This window comes from Euprymna scolopes, chromosome 8, assembly GCF_053919585.1.
Source record: "Euprymna scolopes isolate OS-2025 chromosome 8, ASM5391958v1, whole genome shotgun sequence".
Classification (NCBI taxonomy): Eukaryota; Metazoa; Mollusca; class Cephalopoda; order Sepiida; family Sepiolidae; genus Euprymna; species Euprymna scolopes.
The window spans coordinates 150,298,694-150,322,185 of NC_136489.1; the positions used below are offsets into that span (position 1 = coordinate 150,298,694).

Below are 23,492 nucleotides of genomic sequence, written 5' to 3' on the forward strand. Positions count from 1 at the left end.
ATATATTTAAGGTCGAACATCATTAAGATTGGATAGTCGAGTCCAACAGTACGTACCTAGCAGAATCAGGAATTGCACCTACCTACCAATGGACAAGGAGAATATCACTTTTTACAATTAATTTCTCCAAGTACTCTAACCACTGCGCCATTTTTAGTATAAATAAATTTTGACTTAATTACTATTTAGTGGCAAAAACCATGTTTAAAACAAATCATTTTGCAAAACTTTCTGTCCAGAACTTATGATCTCAGGAGTTCAGAAAAACTAATGATGTCATATTGAACTTGCTTCTTCATATATACTCTTAGGGATGACAAACTACAGGAACATTTCTATATTCTTATCAAAAGTAATTTGATGTAGGTGAAAAATGGGATAAACTACGATTGTTCTTCATATAATGTGAGCTCAAACAATACCAGCCAGCAACATTCAGTCTATATGGATTGAATCTCAAACAATGCCAACCATCTATATATATATAAGCGAAAATGTGTGTATGTATGTATGTATGTTCGCTTTTTGTGTATGTGTACAAAAGGCTTTTTTCCGGCGGGTTTTCATTCTTAAAACTTTTTATATCACGTCGAAATCATAATATCTATGAGTTAACAACGGGGGTCACCTGTCTATTTAATTTGCCAGACTTTGAAAAGCTAAATATTCTACATTTTTGGATCGCTACGTGCGAATTCGGCTTTTTCGTATAATAAAAGCGAAACTAATTCGGAGCTGGCGTCATTGTTCTGGTCGCGATCGCCAGGAACATCCAAAAGCAATCAGCTTTGATCAATGCGAAGTTTCTCCTTATATCAGACAATTGCTATTTAATTTGGACAATTCTCTTTAAATGGGGAGCTGCCCCTCCCCCACCCACCATCATCTTGGAGAAGCAAAACTGCCTTACATTGAAACAAAGTAAACAAACCCCGAATAGCTGCCCCGCAGTAAATAAAAAAACTGCCACGTCATCGTAACGCTCCCGCGATGACCTCATTAAGCAGCCACCTATCAATCAAACTTCTTTAATTTGACTCACTTTTTAACCCTTAATTTAACATGCTTATCAATTTCTCTCCCCTTGTGGCCGAGATGGTTAGGTGGCTGGCTTTTTTTCCCTTTTCGTTTCCACCTTCGCGTCAAGTCTTCAGGGTTCAATCCTACCTTCCTACTAAAACTTTTTTTTTACTTTTACGCCTCCAAATACCCTGACAACGTTTTTTTTTTTTTAACACACACACCTCCAAACACCCAGGCAACGCCGGGTACTCCCCGTTATTCTATAATATAGATCTCACCTGTCTGTTTAAATGTATGTATGTATGTATGTATGTCTCGCAAAAACTTTCGACAGAGGCAATGGATTTTCACAAGATCAGTATCATTTTGAGGCTCGAGCCTTCCGACGACAAATATTGAAAAATTGGCTAAAAACATTAATTTCTTCACTCTCAATTGGGGGGCTCTTTTCTACAGAGAAAGTTCGCTTTTTTTGCCGATATTTTCAAAAGTCATCCCCTCTTTTCGATTGTCTAGCCTTAATTTAAACCTACATCACTTCCGGTTTGGTGATGAGCACAACAGCTAACACGGCAGGTGTTTTTTTTTTCACTTTCTTTTCCTGCTTTGCGGTACAGGTTCAAGCCTGCCTGCCTATTACAACTTTTTATTTTTTTTTTTGCTCAACACACACCTACAAACACCCAGGCAACGCTGGGCACCCAGGCAATGCTGGGCACCCAGGCTAGTCATAAATAAAATTCACAATTCTTTCTGCAATTCAACCATTAATGCAAATAAACTAATTTCAAAATAGTTAAAAAAAAAAAAAAAAATTTATTGTAATTCACAAAATCAAAAACAAATCTTGCTACTTTGTTTTTAACTATGTATTTTTATATGAATAAAATATTTCATTTTATTCATATCAATGGAATGTAGTTTTATATTAACGTTAATATTAATGCTGGCACAATTAATTGGAATAAAAAAAATTGTATGTATCGAAATCGGAAAAATTTGTGCTTATTTTCCAATACCTGAAACGATTCTTTTTAGTGTTTTTATTTTTTTGTTTTTATTTAAAACTTAATTTTGAATGGCTCATATTAATGATGAAATGATAAAAGTTCATTGACTTTAAGCTACCAATAAAACTTAGCTCTATAAGTTACCCCTACAATTGTATTGTTACGCGTTCGAATGCATATGCACATATTATGTGAGTTCTTTGGTTTTTTTTTTTTGTAGTAATCTGACACTCCGCCCACAAAGAAAAAAAAATTCTATACTTAGAAATTTAAAAAGAATCAAAATCTGTAATTGTATCGGAATCGAGAATTTAGAACAGAATCTGCAATTGTATAGGAATCATGGTAAATATTGGAATCGTCCTATCAGTTAATATACTTTTATATATAAGATATTGGGTTTGTTTTACTGTACACATAGATTCGAAAAAGTTGTCAAAAAATAAATATATAACAAATAAATGTTATTAAAGGCAAGATAAGTTACTTTTCTACCTAACTGGATATTTTTTTAGTGTTTATATTTAATGTAACATGTTTATTCAGCTCGAAAAACATACAATGTTTACCGATATATCGGAAAATTAAAACTGGCGCCTAACTCTCTCTTGAACATGGTAAGTTTGGGAAAATGAGTTAAAAATAAAAAACTAGACAAAATACTGTTAGAAACTCACTCAATATATGTTACTGTGACATAGGATATTCGGTGGGTTTCTAATAGTATTTTGTATAGTTTTTAATTTTAAACTCCTTTTCCCAAACTTACCATGTTCAAGAGAGAGTCGGGCGCCAGTTTTAATTTTCCAAAACATCGGTAAACACTGTTTTTCGAGCTGAATAAACATGTTACATTAAATAAAAACACTAAAAAAATATCCAGTTAGGTAGAAAAATAACTTATTTTGCCTTTGATAACATTTGTTATATATTTGTTTTTTTGACAACTTTGTGTACAAACCCAAAATATTTTTGTATTAACATTAATTTTAAATTTAAAAATGATACATGAAATTAAATGTGCCATCTAATCTTTATAGTTATAAGTTTATAGCATCTTGTGTGCATGTGTGTAATCTCCAAAAGTTCATAATGATCTTTGATTGGTGCAAAATATTTGTTTTATGTTAGAAATGATGCACTGCTACACAGTGACCCCCTCCCCCACCTCCGTCACAAGTAATTATCATGAAAACAAAATAAGAAAAAAGAAAAAAACTGGTATACTTACCACCATTAAGTTTAGAGGACTCATACTTCCTTGATTTACTTTGGTCAGGTAACCCATCTTCAATATAGAAACATAAACTTTTATCCGTGTTCCAGCAGCCATTGTGGCTTTAGCTTTGCTCTTTTTTTTTCCTACAAAAATATGGAAAACAAAAATAAACTATTATTTTAATTTTAAAAAATTGCAAATATTTAATTCTTGGAGAAAAATTTTTTTTTCATGATTTAAAATTATGACTTATACACCATTCAATCACAAGTTTTGTTTGTTTGTTTGTTTGTTTGTTGTATGGCATTCAACCTAGGCAGGTTGAATCGGCTTCCTCCAACAGGGTTCGTACAGATTTTCAATATCCATTTTCAAGGACTTTTCCAGGACATTTCAAAGTTTTTCAAAGCCTTTTCCAGACAAAATTCAATGTTTCAAAACAAAATTTTGGGTTTTTTTACAATCCACAGCGATTCAAAAAGTTCAGGCCGTCATTAGAGTCCGGATTGTGCAAAGAATTTTTTTTTAGTAGGAGAGGGGTCATTTTTATTTATGATGGCCGCCACTACTTCTCCCTCTTGTGCAATAAACAAAGTCATTAGAGTTTACAAAAGATACTCAGAAATGAATTGCATGAGACATTGTCTCATCAACAATAGATAATTTCATTTTTTTAATTTTCTACAATATGGGGGACAAGAGTACAAAATCCTACCACAGTAACACCTTCTAGTATTAAAAGCAAATATCTTCAAAGGAGATAACTGGTCCAAGCAAATAAGTTCATTCAAAACAGAAATGAGTTCACTGATCTTTGTCTTCATGCAGACAAGATGATCAGCTTTGACTCCGGCTTGTTTCAATCAGAGCAAACACATTGTCGGCGGTAAACCCAGGAAGGAAAGAAGTAAAAAAAAAAAAAAAAAAATTTTTTTAAATAGTTAAAATAATCTTTTAAAACGAGCTTTATTCTAATGAATAATTTTCTGAGTTGAAGTCTAAAAGTAAGAAAAAAGAACTTTTAAAAATTTCTCACAAATTCCTAAAAATAAATGAAATAAAAAACGTTAAAGAAATATAACTTTGAAATAAATGAAATTGTCTCGTACAAAAGATGTTGAACTAAAACTGCATAGATTTTGTATTAACACACAAGCAATTATTTCTGCCATGCGAGACAAAAAGTATAAAGAATCCTTGAATGAAAAGGATTTAATTGACAATTATGACTCAAGTTGAATTTCATAAATGCAATTTGTTAAGTAGTTAGATGATATGCAATTAAAAATTCTAGACAAAACAAAATATGGAAATATGGTAATCATTGAAATTAAAAAAAAAAAAAAAATGAATTCAATGTTGTCAAGATTTAATGGTAAATGTTCAGAATCTTTTCATTTTTTTTTCTTCTTCTTTTTTATTTTCTCCAACAATGGGGCTCGCCATCATGGAAATGGGAGGTGCCTGTGGTGAGGTGAAAGCCGGTGCACATTGATGGCTCAGCATATTGTGTTCGGATCATGTAAGATCCATGACACTATTCTCACTATGGATACTCTTAACCTTAACATGGTCCCTTCTGTGAGTACCTGATTTATAAAAGGAATTGGAGAAACCAATGCTAACAACAGAAACAAGCAAGCTAAAAAAAAACAAAAAAAAAACTAATATTATTCTGATTCATATATAAAGAATGAGAATCATGACTCATTGAGATGAGCTGATGGCAAGGTCAACCAGCTTGTCTACGTAATGCCAAAGATTTATTTATTTCCCTTCTATCCCTCTTCTTTTGCAATTCAGATTAACTATCTTTTCTTCCATTGTTGGGTGAGAGTTATCTCCTTTCGATATATTTGATTTTAATGCTAGCGAGCGCTACTGTAATTAAATTTTGTAACCTAACCTTACCCCATCATGTTGTGTAAGAAATTCTCCAGGAATAAGCAGGCTCCTCATTGGTCGGTTTGTCCACCCACGATTTTGTTTGAATCTATCAGATTGCTTGTTATTACTGATTACCAAGGGTACTCTTGGCGCCAAATTTATCTTTTCAGATCACAAGTTTCAACATAGACTCAGGTTGAAATGGATGTTTGAAATTCACTTGAGGCTTGTAGCCTCAAAATCACTTTTCCTCATTGAGACGTTTTAATGCCCAAATGTGGGGCGAAATGTTATTTTCATTTGCAAACACCAATGCCTTATGTTGAACGAATTATTATATTACCGCACACGGTTGTGCTCTGTAAATCAATTTCATCATTACAATATAACGTCTATCAGAGTAGAAATTAAGGTCTAAGGTTTGACTTGTCATTTGTCCGCCATTCGGACAGTTATCTACAGTGAACTCCATGAGAACTACCGGACTAGCAGTATCCATCTTGGAAGGCATCACTCAACTCTTCAACCTGTTGCAGCGTTCTTCGTCAGCGAAATTTTGTATGCAGCAGATCGCAAAGATGAACTATGAACTTCCCGGGTGTTACCAGCCCTGACACATCTTTTGCAACTTGGATCTTTTTGCTTTAATAAAATTTACGTTGAAGTTTAAAAGGTGAGTCTGTTGTAATACCTGATTGGTTTACTTTCATTCTGCCAAGGGCTAAACCAATGTGAGAGAATTTCTCAAATTTGTGAAAAAAAAAAAAAAGAAAAGAAAGAGAGACTGTCTCCTATTGGCACGACTTTAAAGGAACCTTGATGTCAAAATGTAAAACATTTTTATTAAAAAAAAAAAAAATATTTTCAATTTCATACAATTAGTGAATATTTCCATAGACTTTTATCAGTCTATAATGCCGAAGTTGTTTTTTCTTGTTCAAGCTCAACAAATTCATATTTTTGCCTGCTATGCATGTAGCTATATTTAACAAGCATTTTTTTTTCTTAGCATATTAAGTTGTTCTAAGGTATACTTGGCAATATTTAGATGCAGATGTGTGAAACTAAGGTTAAAATTGGAAAAATTGCATGTAGATTTAAAATTAAATAAGAGAATGGAAATTCTATTAAAAATTGCAAGAATATGATTACTGTGTACAGGAAGTTATGTCATGGGAGGAAGTCCAAAGTGACACGTATTAAACGCATAATAAAAGTCTTTTTGCTTTGACAAATAAGCCGATTGGGTTTGATTGCCATTTTCAAAGCTCCATTTTTTATTCACTCTCCTCAACTGGGGAGTGAGCAATAAGAAGCTTATGTGTAGCACGACAGTATTATGAGAAAATAAAATATCAAAGAATATGAGCTATTGAATAACAAAGTTGTTGTAGTTGTTTTTTTATGTTATCTATTACTACAGTTACCAGACAAGAAAGGAAGGCTCAGAAGGTTGAGAGAGAGAGAGAGAGAGAGAGAGGGAGAGGGAGAGAGAGAGAGACAGGGAGAGGGAGAGAGAGAGAGAGAGAGACAGAGAGATGAATAGCTGAAAGTGAACACCATGTTACACCACAGTTAAAAAAGACGTGTTTAAAACAAACAAACGTTAACTCCATGAAATATTAATTTTAAAACTAAAACAGGATAAAATCTCAACATCGAACATAAATTTCAAACTTTTGTCTCCTTAGAAATAACTTACTTAAAAAAAATATTCGCATTTGTGTGAATCCATCATTCCATATCGGAAATCACAGGTGATAACAATCTTACAAACATATATATCATTCAACCACTACCGTGGTTGAATGATTATAATTTACATAAAAATGAATTAAATGATCCTAATTATGATATAATAAAATTATTAATTTTTATGTAAATTATAAAATTATTAATTCCATCTACTAACTAACTAACTAATGAATTAATTTTATTCAAACAATTTTCACTACATAAATATATGTAAATAATAGGTGGGGAAATAAGTTCAATCCAGCGACTGACACCCTTTCTAACTCAACAATAAACAACAACATATGCAAATAATAAATAAAATATTTATCAATATTCAAATTTTATTTTTAGCTGCAATATTTTAAGTCTAAAAACTTCTTATTTTTTACTTTACTAGAATATCTTGTTCTTTACTTTTCCAGGTTAAATTTCTTGTCCTTTACTTTTCCAGGTTTAATAAAATCTTAAGAATATTACTTTTCATGCGCGCATTTTTCCATATAATAACATCATGGATATAATTAGATAGACAAATCTAATATCCAATTAACTTTACAACCATTTGAATAAATATAAGTATGTATACAATTTTTAAATACCCAACAGAAACAGATTCAGATTAGTAAAATAAATTGTTTCCTGTGACGTTTGCTTTATTGCAACTGACATCTACCAGAATTGTATTAACAAAATGTAATTGACATAAATTCACTGAACATAAGACACGAGTTGCATTTTTATTTATCAATATATTTTAAACAAAAACAGTGAACGTTTTAGTTTTATCGCACTCTAGACTGCTTTCCAGCTGACTACAACCTGATTGTCTTCAAGTCCAATGTAAACAAGTTCTTGATGAACCGTCCCTCTAAGTAATCCAATTTACAAAATTTCCACTACTTATGATTACTACACTATAATCACATTAACTAATGTATACCCATTAACCCTTATCCTCGAGTGGCCTCCAGGCCTTGATAAGTGGTGATTCCTGTGTAAAAAAAAGACTAATTTTTTTTATTGCACACACAAAATTATATCTACCATTTTCTGTTATCTGAAATAAGAACCGACAACATCAGGATGCCAATCGAGTCATTCATATTGGCTATCAAAGGAGTCCCAGCTGATTATGATGCTCAGATCTTTCTTCTGAGCCCCATGTCTTTTGTATTTGGTTTCAAATCCAAGCTTATTTTACATGTCATCTTCCACATCACAAACATAAATGCGTATCTATGGGATATGTAGAAAAAACAGTACACCATCACACATTTTATCTCTTAGATGTTTATAATAAAGAATGTTGATCAGTATTTGCTCCAATAATCCATGACTCAGACACTTCAAGTGTTTCTAGAATTAAATACATATATGGAACATAGTTATAAAGTGATGCATCAATTTTCTTAACAATCTGTATAAACACAGACAGTATATTTTTAGCTAGAATCTCAAAATATTTACAACCAAGATTTATGGCAATGATGAACATTGGAACCTCAGACGCTATACCTTGAACTGACACATATAAAAGCTTTTATACGTATATAAAAAAATTCTTTGGAATCAATAATCTTATCTTTGTATATAAATATGTAAAATTGCAGTTTGAATGCACCACCGAAAGTTGAATGACGTCATAACATCACATTAACTTTAAAATATCAATGAATGAATCCAATACCATTTACGTCTTATGTTTGTTTGTCTGTCCGCCTAAAACTTTCGACAGGAGCGGCGGATTTTCACAAGATTGGTAATGTATTGAAGCTCGACCCTTCGGACGACAAATATCGAAAAATTGGTTAAAAACATTAATTCGTTCACCCTCAACTGGGCACTTTTCTATGTTACGTCATTTACGTACGTATGTTTACAGTTAATTTCTGTTGTCTTTTTAATATCACTATATATAAAGTTTGCATTTTGGTTGTATCCAAAGAAAAATAAATAAAATAGCAATAAAAATAATCAATATTTATTTACCCACGTGATTGTGTAAATATTAGTAATCGTGGAATAAATTTGTAACGCAGTCGTTACATGTCAACACTCGGGACCCACACGTTGTATGCAGACAGTCACAAGGAAACAAAGACAACGAAAAAAACTCAACTCTTTTTTTTTCAGTTGAAACAACATACATTCATTTACAGATACTTCCAGCATAACACCTTGTCTCTTGTTCGAAAGTCTTGTTGTACTCCAATGTGCTGCCATGTTTGTGCAAAGCCTTGCACTATTTAACATTCTTATCCTTCTTTTTTAATTTCTATAATTTTCTAGCGATACATCAAATAAAGTAAAACATGTTTAGTTTTTATGGATATCTCACGTTAATATTAACCTAATGATATGTCGTTTCTCCTTTGATCAAAATTAAGAAGTCTATCTTCAAAATTTATGGCCAAACAGATCACTACACACTCACATATGCCAGCTGCCTACTCAATTCCGAGTGTGACCACCTTTTAGAGATTTTCCAGATTTTGGATCAAACACAGAAAAAAAAAAAAAATAGCGTAAACTCTGAAATGGGATTTCCTTTATATTGGAATTTAGCCTGCTCAGCATTTTTTAAATGAGGTACAGAAGATTCAATAGAATGAGATGATTAGTCTATACCAAATTCTCTTAGGTTTTTAGTCAATATTTTCTTTTTGTTTTTTTTAGATAGGTTACTTTTACGCAGCCTATAAGCCCTATTTTACCCCATTAGCTCTGAACAGATTATTGGAGGTACCTCACTATGCTGAGAGATGAAATTTGTCCAATTATTAGTGCTGGAGACAATATTGAAGATTTGATTTTTATGCAAGACTAGCGAGGGGTACCCGGTGTTGCCCGGGTGTTTGGAGGTATGTGTGGAAACTCCGGGGCGGGGGGGGGGGTTAAAAAAATGTTTTGGTAGGTAAGTATGAGGATCAAACCCGAACCGTTGAGGCAAAGTTGTAAATTAAAGTGTGAAAAAAAAAAAAATGTGCGACGTTAACCATTGCCCCACCGCGAGATGCTAACGGAAACACGTTTGAATTTATTTAATTACTTGGATTTGGCAGGTGCCCGTTTTAATAAGTTAATGAGGTCAAGTTTGACTGCGGGATAGTATTTACTGCTGAACGCTTTTTTTTACCCCCCCACCCCCCAAGATGTTATAGGAAAAAGACTAACCCACATGCGGTGAGCGACAAATGTTGAATATTTATTTTCCCGAAATCGAGCAAATTAAATAGACAGGCGAGCTTCGTTGTTAACTCTGAGATATTACGATTTATATGTGATACAAAAAGTTTTAAAAAGTTGTGAAGCGAGTAACCGCTTCTCTGAAAGAAGCCTTTTGTAGACACACAGAAAAAGCGAACACACATACATACATACATTTTCGCTTTTATATTTGTAGATGGAGCTCTTCCACACTTTCCTTTTGTTGTTCATGGATAACTGAATGCCCAATTCCATGGAGGATGGGTTGTCATGGACCGCACGAGTGGGCAGGCAGAAATTCTGACTTAATGCTCTGCAACTTTTTTCTCTATGATTGGCTGAAAAAAATAAGTCTACTCAACCAAACCAAGAAATTTAGAAGAACTTGAAGGGCGAATACATGAAATCATGACTACCATTCCTCAAGAGTTTCTTGTGAAATCAGTTGATGTAAATCTGGTGGCAAATGAAGGCGCCCATGTTTAATTTTAAATCAAAGTCCATATACTATACTTTATTCTCATATTTATCAATTGCATAAATTATATTTTAAAAATAAATTGTATGAATTTTAAAATAGGGAGTTGTTTTTCAATCAACCTCATCTTGAGTTGAGCATATTGAGAAGTGATACACAAATTACCATTAGCGTATAAAGCGATGCTCTTTGTGTAAACAAATCGAGCATACGTATTTCGGACGATGTCAAAAAATCGTTAAACTCATGACTCACGCAGCAGCCGCCAATAGCGTAGTGGTTAGGAGCCTTGACTGTCGTGCAGACGGTTGGGTTTCGATCCTGGCTTGAGGTAGTTGCCTTTTTAGCCGCACTGATGAGCAGCGAAACAGTACTGTATGTGGATGACTATATATATATATATATAGAAGATATATATATATATATATATATATATATATATATCTTCTATATATTTAAAAGGCAAAATGTGTGCGACCATTTCGTGTATGTCTTCAAAAGGCTTTTCTCGCACACGCTCCCGGGGTCGTTACTATTGCTTAAAACTGTGTACATAGGTCCTATATAATAATATCTAGGAATTAGGAAAGCGCGTAGCGTATAGATTTATTTACGTCGATTTTTACAAAATTATTGCTATTTTGGCTTCTCGCGTGTTGATTGGGCTTTTTAGTATAAATAAAGTGAAACTAAACTCAAACGGACGTGTTCCCGGCATCGTGCGCAGATCAAAGTGTAGTATCTGTTTGTTTTGTTTAGTTCTGGAGTGACAAGGATGACCAATGACCCCCACAATCCCTCCTTTTGAGTTGGCCATGTGCCTAAGTTTTTTTGTTCATCGTTGATTTTTACTGTATTTTTAACATGAATAAAAGATTTAATATCTCAAAGTGTAGTATCTGTTCTCTGATACATACACAGCGCTAGGCAGTGCTGTTCTGGCGACACATTCTCGTGCCTGGAACACCTGACAAGTACTGTATGTGGATGACTATATATATATATATATATATATATATATATATATATATATATATATATAAATTCAGATTTGAGATGTTAAAAAGTAGAGACTAATGAATACAACGAGGTTGTTAGATAGTGCTCGATAACAAGAGCAATATATTTCTTATTATTTATTTGAGGGCAAATAGTTTGTTTATAAATCCAGCTGTAGCACTTTTTTAACAATTTTTCAAAAAGGTTGAAATGCGATTTCTCCATTTTTTATCCTTCATTTTTAGAGAGCTCGCAACTTTTATAGTTTTTTTAATGAAGAGCTCAGTCATTTCTTTTTTTCTATGGCGTCGAATGGTTCCGGGTCGCCTGACGAAGTCTCACTGACTGAAACTGTTTGTAGCAACCATATGTAACTGTTTATCCTCGAAAGATAATATATATATAATAGTCATCCACATACAGTACTCATCAGTGCAGTTAGACAAGCAACTACTTCAAGCCAGGATCGAAACCTGATCACCCAAATGACAGTCGGAGTTTCTAACCATTACCCTATACAACCGTTGCGCTATATAAACATGAAGTAAAAATTAAATTTATAAGCCAAAAGCCTCTTTAAACTTAAAGTGAATATAAATATTATTATTTATATAGTAACGCCAACCAAATGAAAAAGCTCAATACAACCAAGATAGAAAATAGAGCTTGTCATGGAAGAACATAAATTTAAGACTGCAACTTATATTTTACAAGAATTTATTATTTAACAGGATAACTCAGCAGATTAAGGAAATTTTAATATATCTTATTTGAGTATCCTGTTGACCAATAATTTCATGAAAAATATAATTTACAAAGTCACCATACTTGTCGAGATGTTTTCTTAAGTAGATAAATGTCCACTTCATCGTTTCCAATTTCCTCATAGTTTTATTCATCAACCACCAGACAACCTCAGTTATACTATATCCTCAAGTGGCCTGTGGCCTTATTTGGTGGTACTCATTAGTATTAAAAAGATACAAAGTCTAGAAAAGGAATATTTGAGATGCCCAGCATGGATATACTTCAGCTAGTTTCCTATACAAACTGAACACACACACACATATATATATATGTATATATATGAGCAAATAGTTAATAAAATATGTTAAAAAAAAAAACACTTTGAAATGAGTTAAAAACATATTTAATCTGAAAATGAAACACTAGATAAATGGATAGTCCTTAATCCGCGGAGTTTATAAGCTCGATAAATTTTATAAATATTAATTCTTTAATATTTATAATATACTTTAATTTTACCATCTTGGATCATTTTGGTAAATTAAATTGTAATTTTTATTTTATATATATATATATATATATATATATATATATATATATATATAGTAAGTTATAAAATATATATGGCAATTAAGCATTTACTACCTAGCTCTACCTACGTATTGAGCGCTGTTGAAGTAAATACTTAAAGTTTGCGCATAAATTTTATGCTTTTGTATATTTTCTGAGATTAAATGAAGTAGTCATATATATATATATATATATATATATATATATAGAGAGAGAGAGAGAGAGAGAGAGAGAGAGAGAGAGAGAGGGGGGGACAGAGAGATAAAAAAGGAACAAACCAAGTTATGTGTTCATCAACGTTTCATCTTTATAGTAAGACTTCTGGATGAATGAAATTAAAATAAAATACGAGTACAATATTTGAAAATATGTTTTCGATGGAATGAAATGTATGACTTTGTTCTATTTCAGAGCGAAAAAAGTCGTTGGAAATTCAAATAAGGCATAACGTTGTGAAAGAGAGTAAGACTTTTTTCTTTCTTTTTTAACGTCATATAGCCGTTAACATATTTAAAAAGATATGATGCCATTCATATTCTTTTTGAGACATCTTCCAGGGCAATCATCGTCAAACCCAAATATTAGCTGCCCTGATATTGTAAACAAACAAAAACGCAATTTGATGAACTAGATTATCATTATTTTTATTATTTTTTTTTAATTGTTTTTTGCGAATTAGTTCACCGGGCAAATTATTCCTTGTAATATATAATAATCAATAGAATATTGATTCTATAATAATACATACACAATCTGCATAAATTAAAATATCGTGTTTAAGCGTATTGCAACGCCGGGCTGTCAGCTAGTTAAAGTTTAAAAGGCAAAAGTCAAGTATCATGCTTCAATCTATCTATCCATATATCTATAAAAGTGAACGTGTCTGTGTATCTGTCTGTCTGTGTGTCTGTGTATGTACATTTCCCCACGACATAACTCTGTTTGGCTGTTAAGGGGTCAAAGTTCAACGATTTGACCTTTGAGAACTCTACCAAACTCCTCCGACAACGATCTAAACACTTGAAATTTTAGATATAGGTTCCTTGGACATGGATCTAACTTAATAACTTGATTTGAGCCCAAAACAATAATTTTAAGGGGTCATAATAGGGGTCAAAGTTTAAAAAAAATTGACCTCTGCAGTATCTACCAAATTACTCAGACAATTTCTGGTTTAAACATTTGAAATTTTACATAAAGGGTATTCAGAGATAGGGCAAGCTTTTTAATCGGTTTGGGTCGAAAATCTTTACTTACCAATATATAAATGTATGTATGTATGTATGTATGTATGTTTGCATATCTGCCTAAAACTTTCGACAGAGGCGACGGATTTTACCAAGATCAGTATCGTTTTAAAGTTCGACCTTTCAGACGACGAATAGGAAAAATTGGCTAAAAACAAATATTTTCACCTTCAACTAGGCACTTTTCTACAGGGGGGGGGCATCGATTTTTTCGCCGATATTTTTGAAAGTTATCATCTCCTTTCAATTGTTTTAGCCTTAATTTAAACATAAGTCACTTCAGGATTGGCGGTGGTCGTAACCGCAAAGATGTCAGGTTTTTCCTCGTTCTTTTCCTCCTTTGCGGTACGGGTTAGAGCCTGCGTTCCTACTACGACTTTCTTTTTTTTTTTTTTTTTGCTCAACATACACCTCCAAACACCCGGGCAACGCCAGCCACCCATGCTAGTATATCTATAAAAGTGAACGTGTCTGTGTGTGTGTGTACACTTCCTTATGCAATAACTCTGTCAATTTTTAGTCTACAGACTCGAAATTTGATATACAGGGTACTGAGATTTGGGAAAATCTTTGTGATCGGTTTTCGGTGAGAACTTTGGCTGTTAAGGAGTCAAAGTTCAACGATTTGACCTTTGAGAACTCTACCAAACTCCTCCGACAATTTTGGGTCTAAACACTTGAAAGTTTAGATATAGGTTTCTTGGACATGGATCTAACTTAATAACTTGATTTGAGCCCAAAACAATAAATGTTAAGGGGTCGAAGTTAACAAAATTGACCGCTTTTTTTTTTTTTTTTTTTTTGCTCAACATACACCTCCAAACACTCGGGCAACGCCGGGCTGAAATGCTAGCTGTACTCTAAACAGAAACATTCATTTCGAACGCGCCCTTGTCATATCAAAGAACCTTCTGTTGATTTTATATGTCGGGCCTTTTGGCTTGTATTGTAATACAACTTCTCAAATGCAATGTTAGGCTGTATAAGGTGTTAACGTTGGTCAAAATCACCTGTTCCTTTTTTCATCGGATTATTTCGATTATCGATACTTATCGAGGACATTTCGATACAAAACCTATCTAAGAACACTGCCAGGTATATAAAATACCTTTGTGTGAAATTTCATAAAAATCGGCCCAGTTGTTTTCGAGTCCATAGGGAACGAACTCATACACACAAAGTTCTTTTTATATAATAGTAATTTAATTAGGTTTGTGGTTGTGTGTTACTGTGTTCGGAGTTATTGAAAGCAAACCAAATATATATATGAACCCACCCTCAGCTAATCAAAAACAAAGTCTTTACATCTGTTTCGGGATGAGCGGAAGGCGTGCGGAAAGCTGATAACGGTGACTGAGTTGACTGTGGTGGCTTCGGAAGTGGACTTTGTTGACATAGTATTTTAGAAAAGGAAGCGTCTAGAAAGATAAATCCACTCCCTTTCGCGTTAAATTTCTGATATTAAAAAAAAAAAAAAAAAAAAAAGTCAAGGATGTGGGAGGGGAAAGGACTCTTATGGACAAAATAAATCTTTAATCCCCCCCCCCTTTCTTACAAACTAAAAGAAAGAAAAAGTGTTGACAGCAAAAGTTGTAAACAAACAAAAACATCATGTTGGTAAAACACAACCACTTTACAACGACTTGCATTTTTTTTTTTTTTAGCTTATCGTGCACGAGAGACGGAACATTTAATTGAAATCAGGTGCTTGTCCAGAATCACTCCTATACTAAAAAAATAAAGGAACATCTGTATGATGTGCATACCTGTGACAGAAAGAAAATATCATATTCCAAAAACCACGTAAATTGATCAAACAGTTTTATTTTCAAATAAAATCTTATTTATTTATTTATTTGCGGACTTATCTCCATCTTCATAGTTGTTTTTTCACCACGTTTCGGCCAACCCATCCTCTGGCCTTCTTCAGGTGATTAACCGTGACGGGATAGGAATGCCGAGTCTTGTAACTTTATCCCCAGTAATTACTGTCTTCCATAGTTATTGTCTCGCCACGTTTTTTTTGGCCAACTAATCCTCTGGTCTGCTTTGGGTATGATTGAAACTTATCTCCAGACAATGTTTACCTAGAACCATAGTGATTCAACGCCACAGGCCTCAAAGAGCGATCAAAGTGGGATTTTCTGGTCTTATAAATCCAAGTTTTCGTTCTTATTGGCGAGTCTGTACCGAATGGTAATATATATTATTTTATTATTAGAATCCTTGGAGATGTGTAATTTGTATATTTATTTATTTATTTGCGAACTGTTATCCTCATCTTCATAGTTGTTGTTTTACCACATTTCGGCCAACACATCCTCTGGCCTTCTTCATGTGAAACAGAATAGAAATGCTGAGTTTCTTAACTGCAACCTAGGTTGCAATTACTGGGAATACAGTTTAGAGATTCAGCATTCCTATCACGTCGCAGTTAATCACCTGAAGAAGGCCAAAGGATGAGTTCGCCAAAACGTGGTGAGACAGCAACTATGAAGATGAGGATAACAGTCCGTAAATAAATATACAAATTACTCATCTCAAAGGATTCCAATAATAAAATATATAAGATTTTAAGTGATTAATGGGAATACATAGGCATTGCAACAAAAATTTGGCAAGTTTCATTGAGTTATTTCCCTTGTTCTTTGAGACTGTTTTCAAAATGGTGTCGCGAGACAGTAGCTTTTCGATTAGCTATAAAATTTGATTTTCTTACTTAAAAAGAAAACTACTTAATCAATTTACGTATATTTTTTAATATGATATTTTCTTTCCATCATGGGAATATACATCATACAAATTACATCTTTTTTTTTTAACACCCTCATTTTCTCTCTCTCTCTCTGACAATTTGTTCAATCTATAATATAAAGGGTAGTTAGTAATTGTCTGTATTTTTGAGATGAGGTGTTTTCATTGATTGGGATTGTCGGACTGACTTCCTCATCTTGGTTGTTATAGTCACAACGTTTCAGCCGTTTTTGCCCTCCGGCCTTCATCAGGTGTTTTGTAACGAACTGGGGAACCGTTTGTTAGGAATCTCGAACCCAACCCTTTATTATTATTACGGGGGTATCGTGTTTGGACTCCAGCTAGGCTCTAGCTGGGAAACGGTTCCCCAGTTCGTTACAAAACACCTGATGAAGGCCGGAGGGCAAAACAGCCGAAACGTTGTGACTATAACAACCAAGATGAGGAAGTCAGTCCGACAATCTCAATCAATAAAGGGTAGTTGTCTGTATGTTTGTATTTTTATATATTTGGCTAAAACTAAAAAGGGACTAAATGAATACTTACAAAGTTGGTATTTTCTTGAACTAATTTGGTGCTTGTCTAGGGATTCTTGAACAAGCACCAAAGTAGGAATTAGGAAGAAGAGTCAAACATTTTTCAGATATCTCAATAAAAAGAATTTTATGATTTTCAAATTTTAAAACAGTTCTTTGATATTTAACTATAGGGTGCAACGATAAAATTGTCACCCTAGAAAAGACGACATGATTCCATTCCGTTTGATGAAAACGATTTTCTTTTTTAGTTGCAGACCATCTACGAGTCGGTCAGTTGTGTACAAATCCCACAGAGCAACAATAGGAGCCTTCTATCATGTCCGAAAATGACAATGTTCAACGAGTGAGATCGAAGATGCGTTGCTGTACAATTCATGCTCTCTACTGATCCAAGTTATGACAACAGGACCATTGCCAGCACCCTCAAAATGCATTGCTGGATTGCCACAAATAACAGGGATATGCTTGGGGTGATGAAAACTAAGTTTCCAGCCACGGTTATGGTCTTTGGTGTGATTTCAAGTGAGGGCCACATCATGTCACCTCACATTTTCGAAGTCGGCTTTAAAGTCAGCACCAAAATGTACCTGGATGTGCTGAAGAATGTTGTGATCTCAATCAGGTGGTAGTTGGCAGACCCTGGGTGTGGCAGCAAGACACAGCGTTGGCCCATAAGTCTAAAGAGAGCCAGGCTTAGCTTCAGAGGAGGGTTACGACTTTGTACCCTCCCCTCCCTGGCCCTCTTTCTCCCTCAACCTGAACCCGTTGGACTACTTTGTTTGGTCATACGTCAAAAACATCACCAAAATGATGCCCCACAACGCCAAAGCCAGCCTGATCGTCGCCATCCACAGAGTATTCACCAAGCTTTCACCAGCGCTTGTGGAAAAGATATGATCCCAGTTCTGGACCCGTATCAAGGCAGTGATTTAGGCTGAAGGTGGCTACATTGATTAGATGTCAGCTCTACTACATAATCAAGTTACCTGAATTGATTTTTTCAATAAAAGTCTTAAAATAAATATGTAGTATTGTTTTCTTTAGGGCGACACTTTTATCATTCCACCCTGTACTAGTGGTGTTGCAGGTGTTTTTGTTCTTCTTTTTCATAAGCTATGTCGGTTTTTTTTTTGGGGGGGGGGGTAGTGATGAAAGGTTGGAAATATCTTTTGTTTCAATCATCACCATATTGTATAAATCGGATACTTCTATTTTTGGCATCCGTTTCCCCTAGATTTTTCTAGCCAGACATCGGATACTTACAAGAGTGACCATGTGAAGTTTGCCAACATCCTAAGTGAAAGTGATTTTGTGGAACGAATTGGATTCGAACTTGGAACACCCAGGTTGTCAGTCTGTGTCGTTAATCACTTGACTACCATCAATAACAAGAAAGTAACTCTGTGTTGATGAACATAAAGTTATCTTCCCTTTGTTAAGATGGCAGAAATCTCTATTATATAAAAGGAAGTTTGTGTATGTGTGGGAGTGTGTGTGTGTGTGTGTAAGTTTATTCTCTATGGATTCTGTCTGAAACGATTTCAGAGTCCATAGAGAATAAACTTACACACCCACATATATAAACTTACACACACATATACACAAACTTCCTTTCATATAATAGAGATTTCTGACATCTTAACATCTTGTATCAGAATGCATCTGATAAGTATTGATAATCGAAAAAATCCGATTAAAGGAGAAAGTCCAATTTTGACCAAAGTTTACACTTTTATGCAATCTAATAACTCAAGTGCATTTGAGAAGTTTTATCACCACACAAGCAGAAAGGCCCAGCTTATAAAATCAACTGTAGATTCTTTTATAAGACAGGGGCGTGTTCGAAATGAATGTTTCTTTATAGAGCACAATTGAATTATGATATTTGCATGTTTAACTTTAATTCAAGTAATTATGTAAAAATAATCTCATAAAATAGAGTCTTTTATAAGATCGGGGTGCATTCAAAATGAATGTTTCTGTTTAGGGCACAACTAAACCATGATACTTGACTTTTGTTTTTTAAACTTGAAGTGAAACCATTATTTTTACAGATAATCTTATAAAATCAACAGTAGATTCTCTACAGTGCAATGTAGACTACAATGTATTGTGGACTAAGTCACTGTGGAGACGCATGTGAAGCTTCCTCTTGGTACACTGTGGAGGGGAGAGGTTCCTAACTAGAGCAGGCAATCAATCGATTTGATTACAAAATGGACGATTTCACTGATTTCGATGATAATGAAAGTATGGGCAGGTGAAACATTTCTTGATCCTCATTCAATCCCGGACAACGTCGGATCTTACTGCTAGTTTGAAAATAATTCTAACACGGACAAAGTATTTTCTAGAAAGAATATTAAAATCAAATGACATTTTTTTTCTTAGTAATATATTATAACGATCCCTCACCTAAACAAAAATCAAAACAAAACAAAAAAAAAAATCGACAAACCAGAATCCAATAATTATTTTGTAGGAACAAAGATATTGCTTACAATACAATGACAAAGAAACTACTTTATATATTAGATAAAATATATCTTACAGTATTTCTCTACACAGAGATTGTGGAATCACACATTTAGGAATAAAGTGAAAAAGATGTATGTATAGATGGAGTTAGATATTAATACACTACATATCGGGGCTTAAAGAATCCATTTACTTAAAGGCCCACTGCTTTCTTGATGCAGCCCTGGCCATAAGGAATCAAGAATGGCAAAGAAGAGAGAGGGAGATTTTCTTTCTTATTCATGTTGCCAGTGACATTTGAAACATCCGGATCTCTTCGTGTGTTTTGTCAACTGTCTGCGTTTACATCCGCATCTCACTGTGCAGAAAACATAACTGAACAATTCCAGTGGACAGAAAAAGGAAATTTGTTGGTGAGAGGCTTTTGTTCCAGGATTCAATCCAAATGTCAGTCATTTTGTTTGCCTACTTGTCTTAGGTCCTTCACATTTTCTATTTAGTTATACACGAGGCGAGCATTTTCCAGTATAGACAAGAAAACGAAAAAGTGGAAAAAAACAAAACAAAAAAAAAACAAACAAAAAAACAATAAATAAATGCTACCAAAGGAAAGATAAGTTACTAATAGTGCCGTTTGTTGAGTTCAAGAAACAAATGGCTAATATTATCCAACCGTCTGAGGAGTCTTGATAATAGTTCAAAAATCGAAAATTAAGCAAGATACTAGAACATTGCATTTTTGGATGATCAATTTGGCATAATGCACTCATTCTAAGTCAACAGGCTGTAACTTTTGCCCGTTTTTAGCAGGCAAAAAAAAAAAAAAAAAATCTAATAAATATGTAATGTTCCACAATGCCAAATTATATAATGCAGTCTCAACTGAGCATTCGACCTGTCTTGACAAAAAACATGGCGACATAAAAGTCATTGAAGTGTTTCAATATCAGAAACACAAATGGATCATATATGTTAGCTTTAAACTGATTACTTCTTTTTTGGTCAGTAATGTGCTTACACCAAGTATGCCTGCTTTATCTGCATGTGGAATAGCAAAGCTTGATAGAGGGACTGCCTAAGTTTCCACCAAAATCAGATGTTGGTCATCCCAACATCCTGCATCATCATCAGTTCTTTTTTTTCTTTTTTTTTTTAACGTGCAGGTTACGAGATACGGCACAATCACGTTGACACACCGGTTCTCGTCAAATCACCGAAGTTAAGCAACGTTGAGCCTGATCAGTACCAGATGAGTGAGCATTTGGGAAGGCTAGGTGCTGTATGTACCTTCTGAGAAGGTTGGGCGTGGGGCCAGCATCCTCACCTCAAAAAAGAACTTCTTGCTACAAAAGTATCTACAAATTTGTGAATGGCCTATGCTCCTCCAGGGCTCAAGGCGATGGATGGGTGGATGGGTGGATGGCAGGTTAAGGGGTAACATTCACACTGGTGTAGCTAGCTAGCTGCATTTTTTTTGACTGGATGGAGGGAGTGTCGTTGCTTATGATTTTTATCACCAGGTAGCAAGGTAGCTGCATTTTTTTTTGTTTTACTCGATGGGGGGGGGGTCATTGTTGCTTATCAAGGCCCGAAGGTCACTTGAGGATAAGGGTTTATGAGTGTCAAGTGGCTGTTGGACAATATAGTGATGATCAGCAATGGTGGAACTTGGGTATGTTTATTTAAGAGACTCAAAAGGAACATGTTCATGTTAAACTTGAAAACGGTCATGTTATAGGTAGCTGGGAAGCAGTATTGTGGTATTGTGTTCCACAGACGAGCAGTTCTAGGAAACCAAACTTTGTTCATGGAATTTACGTTTTGTTTCAGGCACAGATAGATAATAAAGGAAATTATGAATAGCAGATCTCAATCCACACCTGCAAGAAACGATCATGAGGATCTCTCGACAGCAATTTATTCCAGAGGCAACTTATGTCAACCTCTCCTCCATCTAGCTGGAAACTTCTAAATCTTCAATTATTGCTGGCACCACTCAAGCGTTCTATGTGTACATGAGACAGAAAATTATAGTCCACATACATACATATTCATACTAAATTGGGTTTCATGAAGCAACTGATTAAAAGTATTGTAAACTGAAGATGACTGCTTCACCTCCAAGTACAGTAGAACCCCGGGATATGGCATTAAAATACAGTACAGTAAAGTTTTACTTTTTGATATGTAATGTATATAATCAAATATCATTATAAATAAGATCGTAACCAGGGGCCAGAAAAACATCATATTCCATATTGTAACCTAAAAAAAACGTATCCTAGGTCACCGTATCCCGAGGTTCTACTGTAACTCATTTCAGTAGTTCCTGGCTTGTCAGTTGAAACATGAAGGCCAGTGTGTTTGATGGACCACAAATTTCAAGCAAAATCATTTCATCATCAGGACAATGTCAGGACCTGAAGAGATTGTTTGGTAGTAATTCCAAGATCTTTTCAAGAACCTTTTTGGACATAAACGAGCGAAGAATTACACCAAAGTTGTCTGGAAAATTATTAGAGAATTACAAGATGCTGAAATGTAATATGAGCATTGATTTTCATTTTGTGCTCATTTCCCAGAAAACCTTGTGGTCGGCAATCAGAAAGGTAAACGATTTCACCATGATTTGAAGATCCTGGAAAGAAAGCATCATATCAAAGTAAGTAAATAGGATATACGGGGGGGGGGACAATTTTCTGTGATCACAGAAGGAATTGTGGAAGCATAACTTTGAAACCGCAGATGTAATTTTTTATTTATTTATTTATTTAAAAAATTAAGAATATGAACGTAAAATATTTATTTTCCTTATTAAATAGGGGTATTTTGTTTTTGTTTTTGTTTTTTTCTTTGTTTATTTTACACAATTTCAAAAGGAATCCAAAAGATTATTCTGGTGGTTTTTTTTTTGTTTGTTTTTTGTTTTGTTTTTTTGAGAAAAGTTTTACTTTTTGATATTTGAAACACTAGAACAAATAATTTAAAATCGAGTTTTCTAATTATGAGAATTATCAAGTACTGACATTTTTTTCTTTTAAAATGTGAACAGAAAAAATATTATTTTTCAGGTTAGAAAAAAAATTGATTGTCAATTTTCTGAGAAAAAATGTGTCTTGGTCTATTCAAACAAATTTTTAAGAAAAAAAAAATTAACTAGTAAAAGGCGGAAATGGAAAGGCAGGCAAATAGTGTTTATGTATAAATTAGAAGATACAAAGATCAAAGCAGTGCGTTAAATCGATATTATTCTTTAAAAGAAAAAAATCATTATTTTGTAAAGTTTTATGATGAAAAAAAGAAAGGTAACAAACAAAACAGGAAAACAAAAAACAAAAAGAAACAAAAAGAAAGAAAAAAGAAAGAAATTAAAGAAATAAAGAAAAGAAACAAAAATGAAAGAAAAAGAATAAAAGCTTTAAATGAAAGAAAAATCCTATCATGGATAAAAAAAAAAAAAAAAAATAGTCTCATCAACCGCCATTTAGAAATAAACATTTTTTTTTTTTATAACAGCACTTTACTTCGGCTCGTCTGCTAGCCTACTACAAGCCATTCTGTCTCCTTGGATACCGCCATACTGCATACTTGAATCAA

General features: G+C 33.8%; 1 protein-coding gene across 1 annotated transcript in view; it reads right to left on the reverse strand.

Annotated features, from left to right (window-relative positions):
• The window catches only part of LOC145283831 (uncharacterized), a 242,537-nt gene that overhangs the window by 64,762 nt on the left and 154,283 nt on the right, over positions 1–23,492 (reverse strand). The window contains exon 2 of the mRNA XM_080132927.1: positions 3,265–3,395. Coding sequence (XP_079989053.1) covers positions 3,265–3,395 — 131 coding nt within the window. The remainder of the gene's footprint in view (positions 1–3,264; positions 3,396–23,492) is intronic.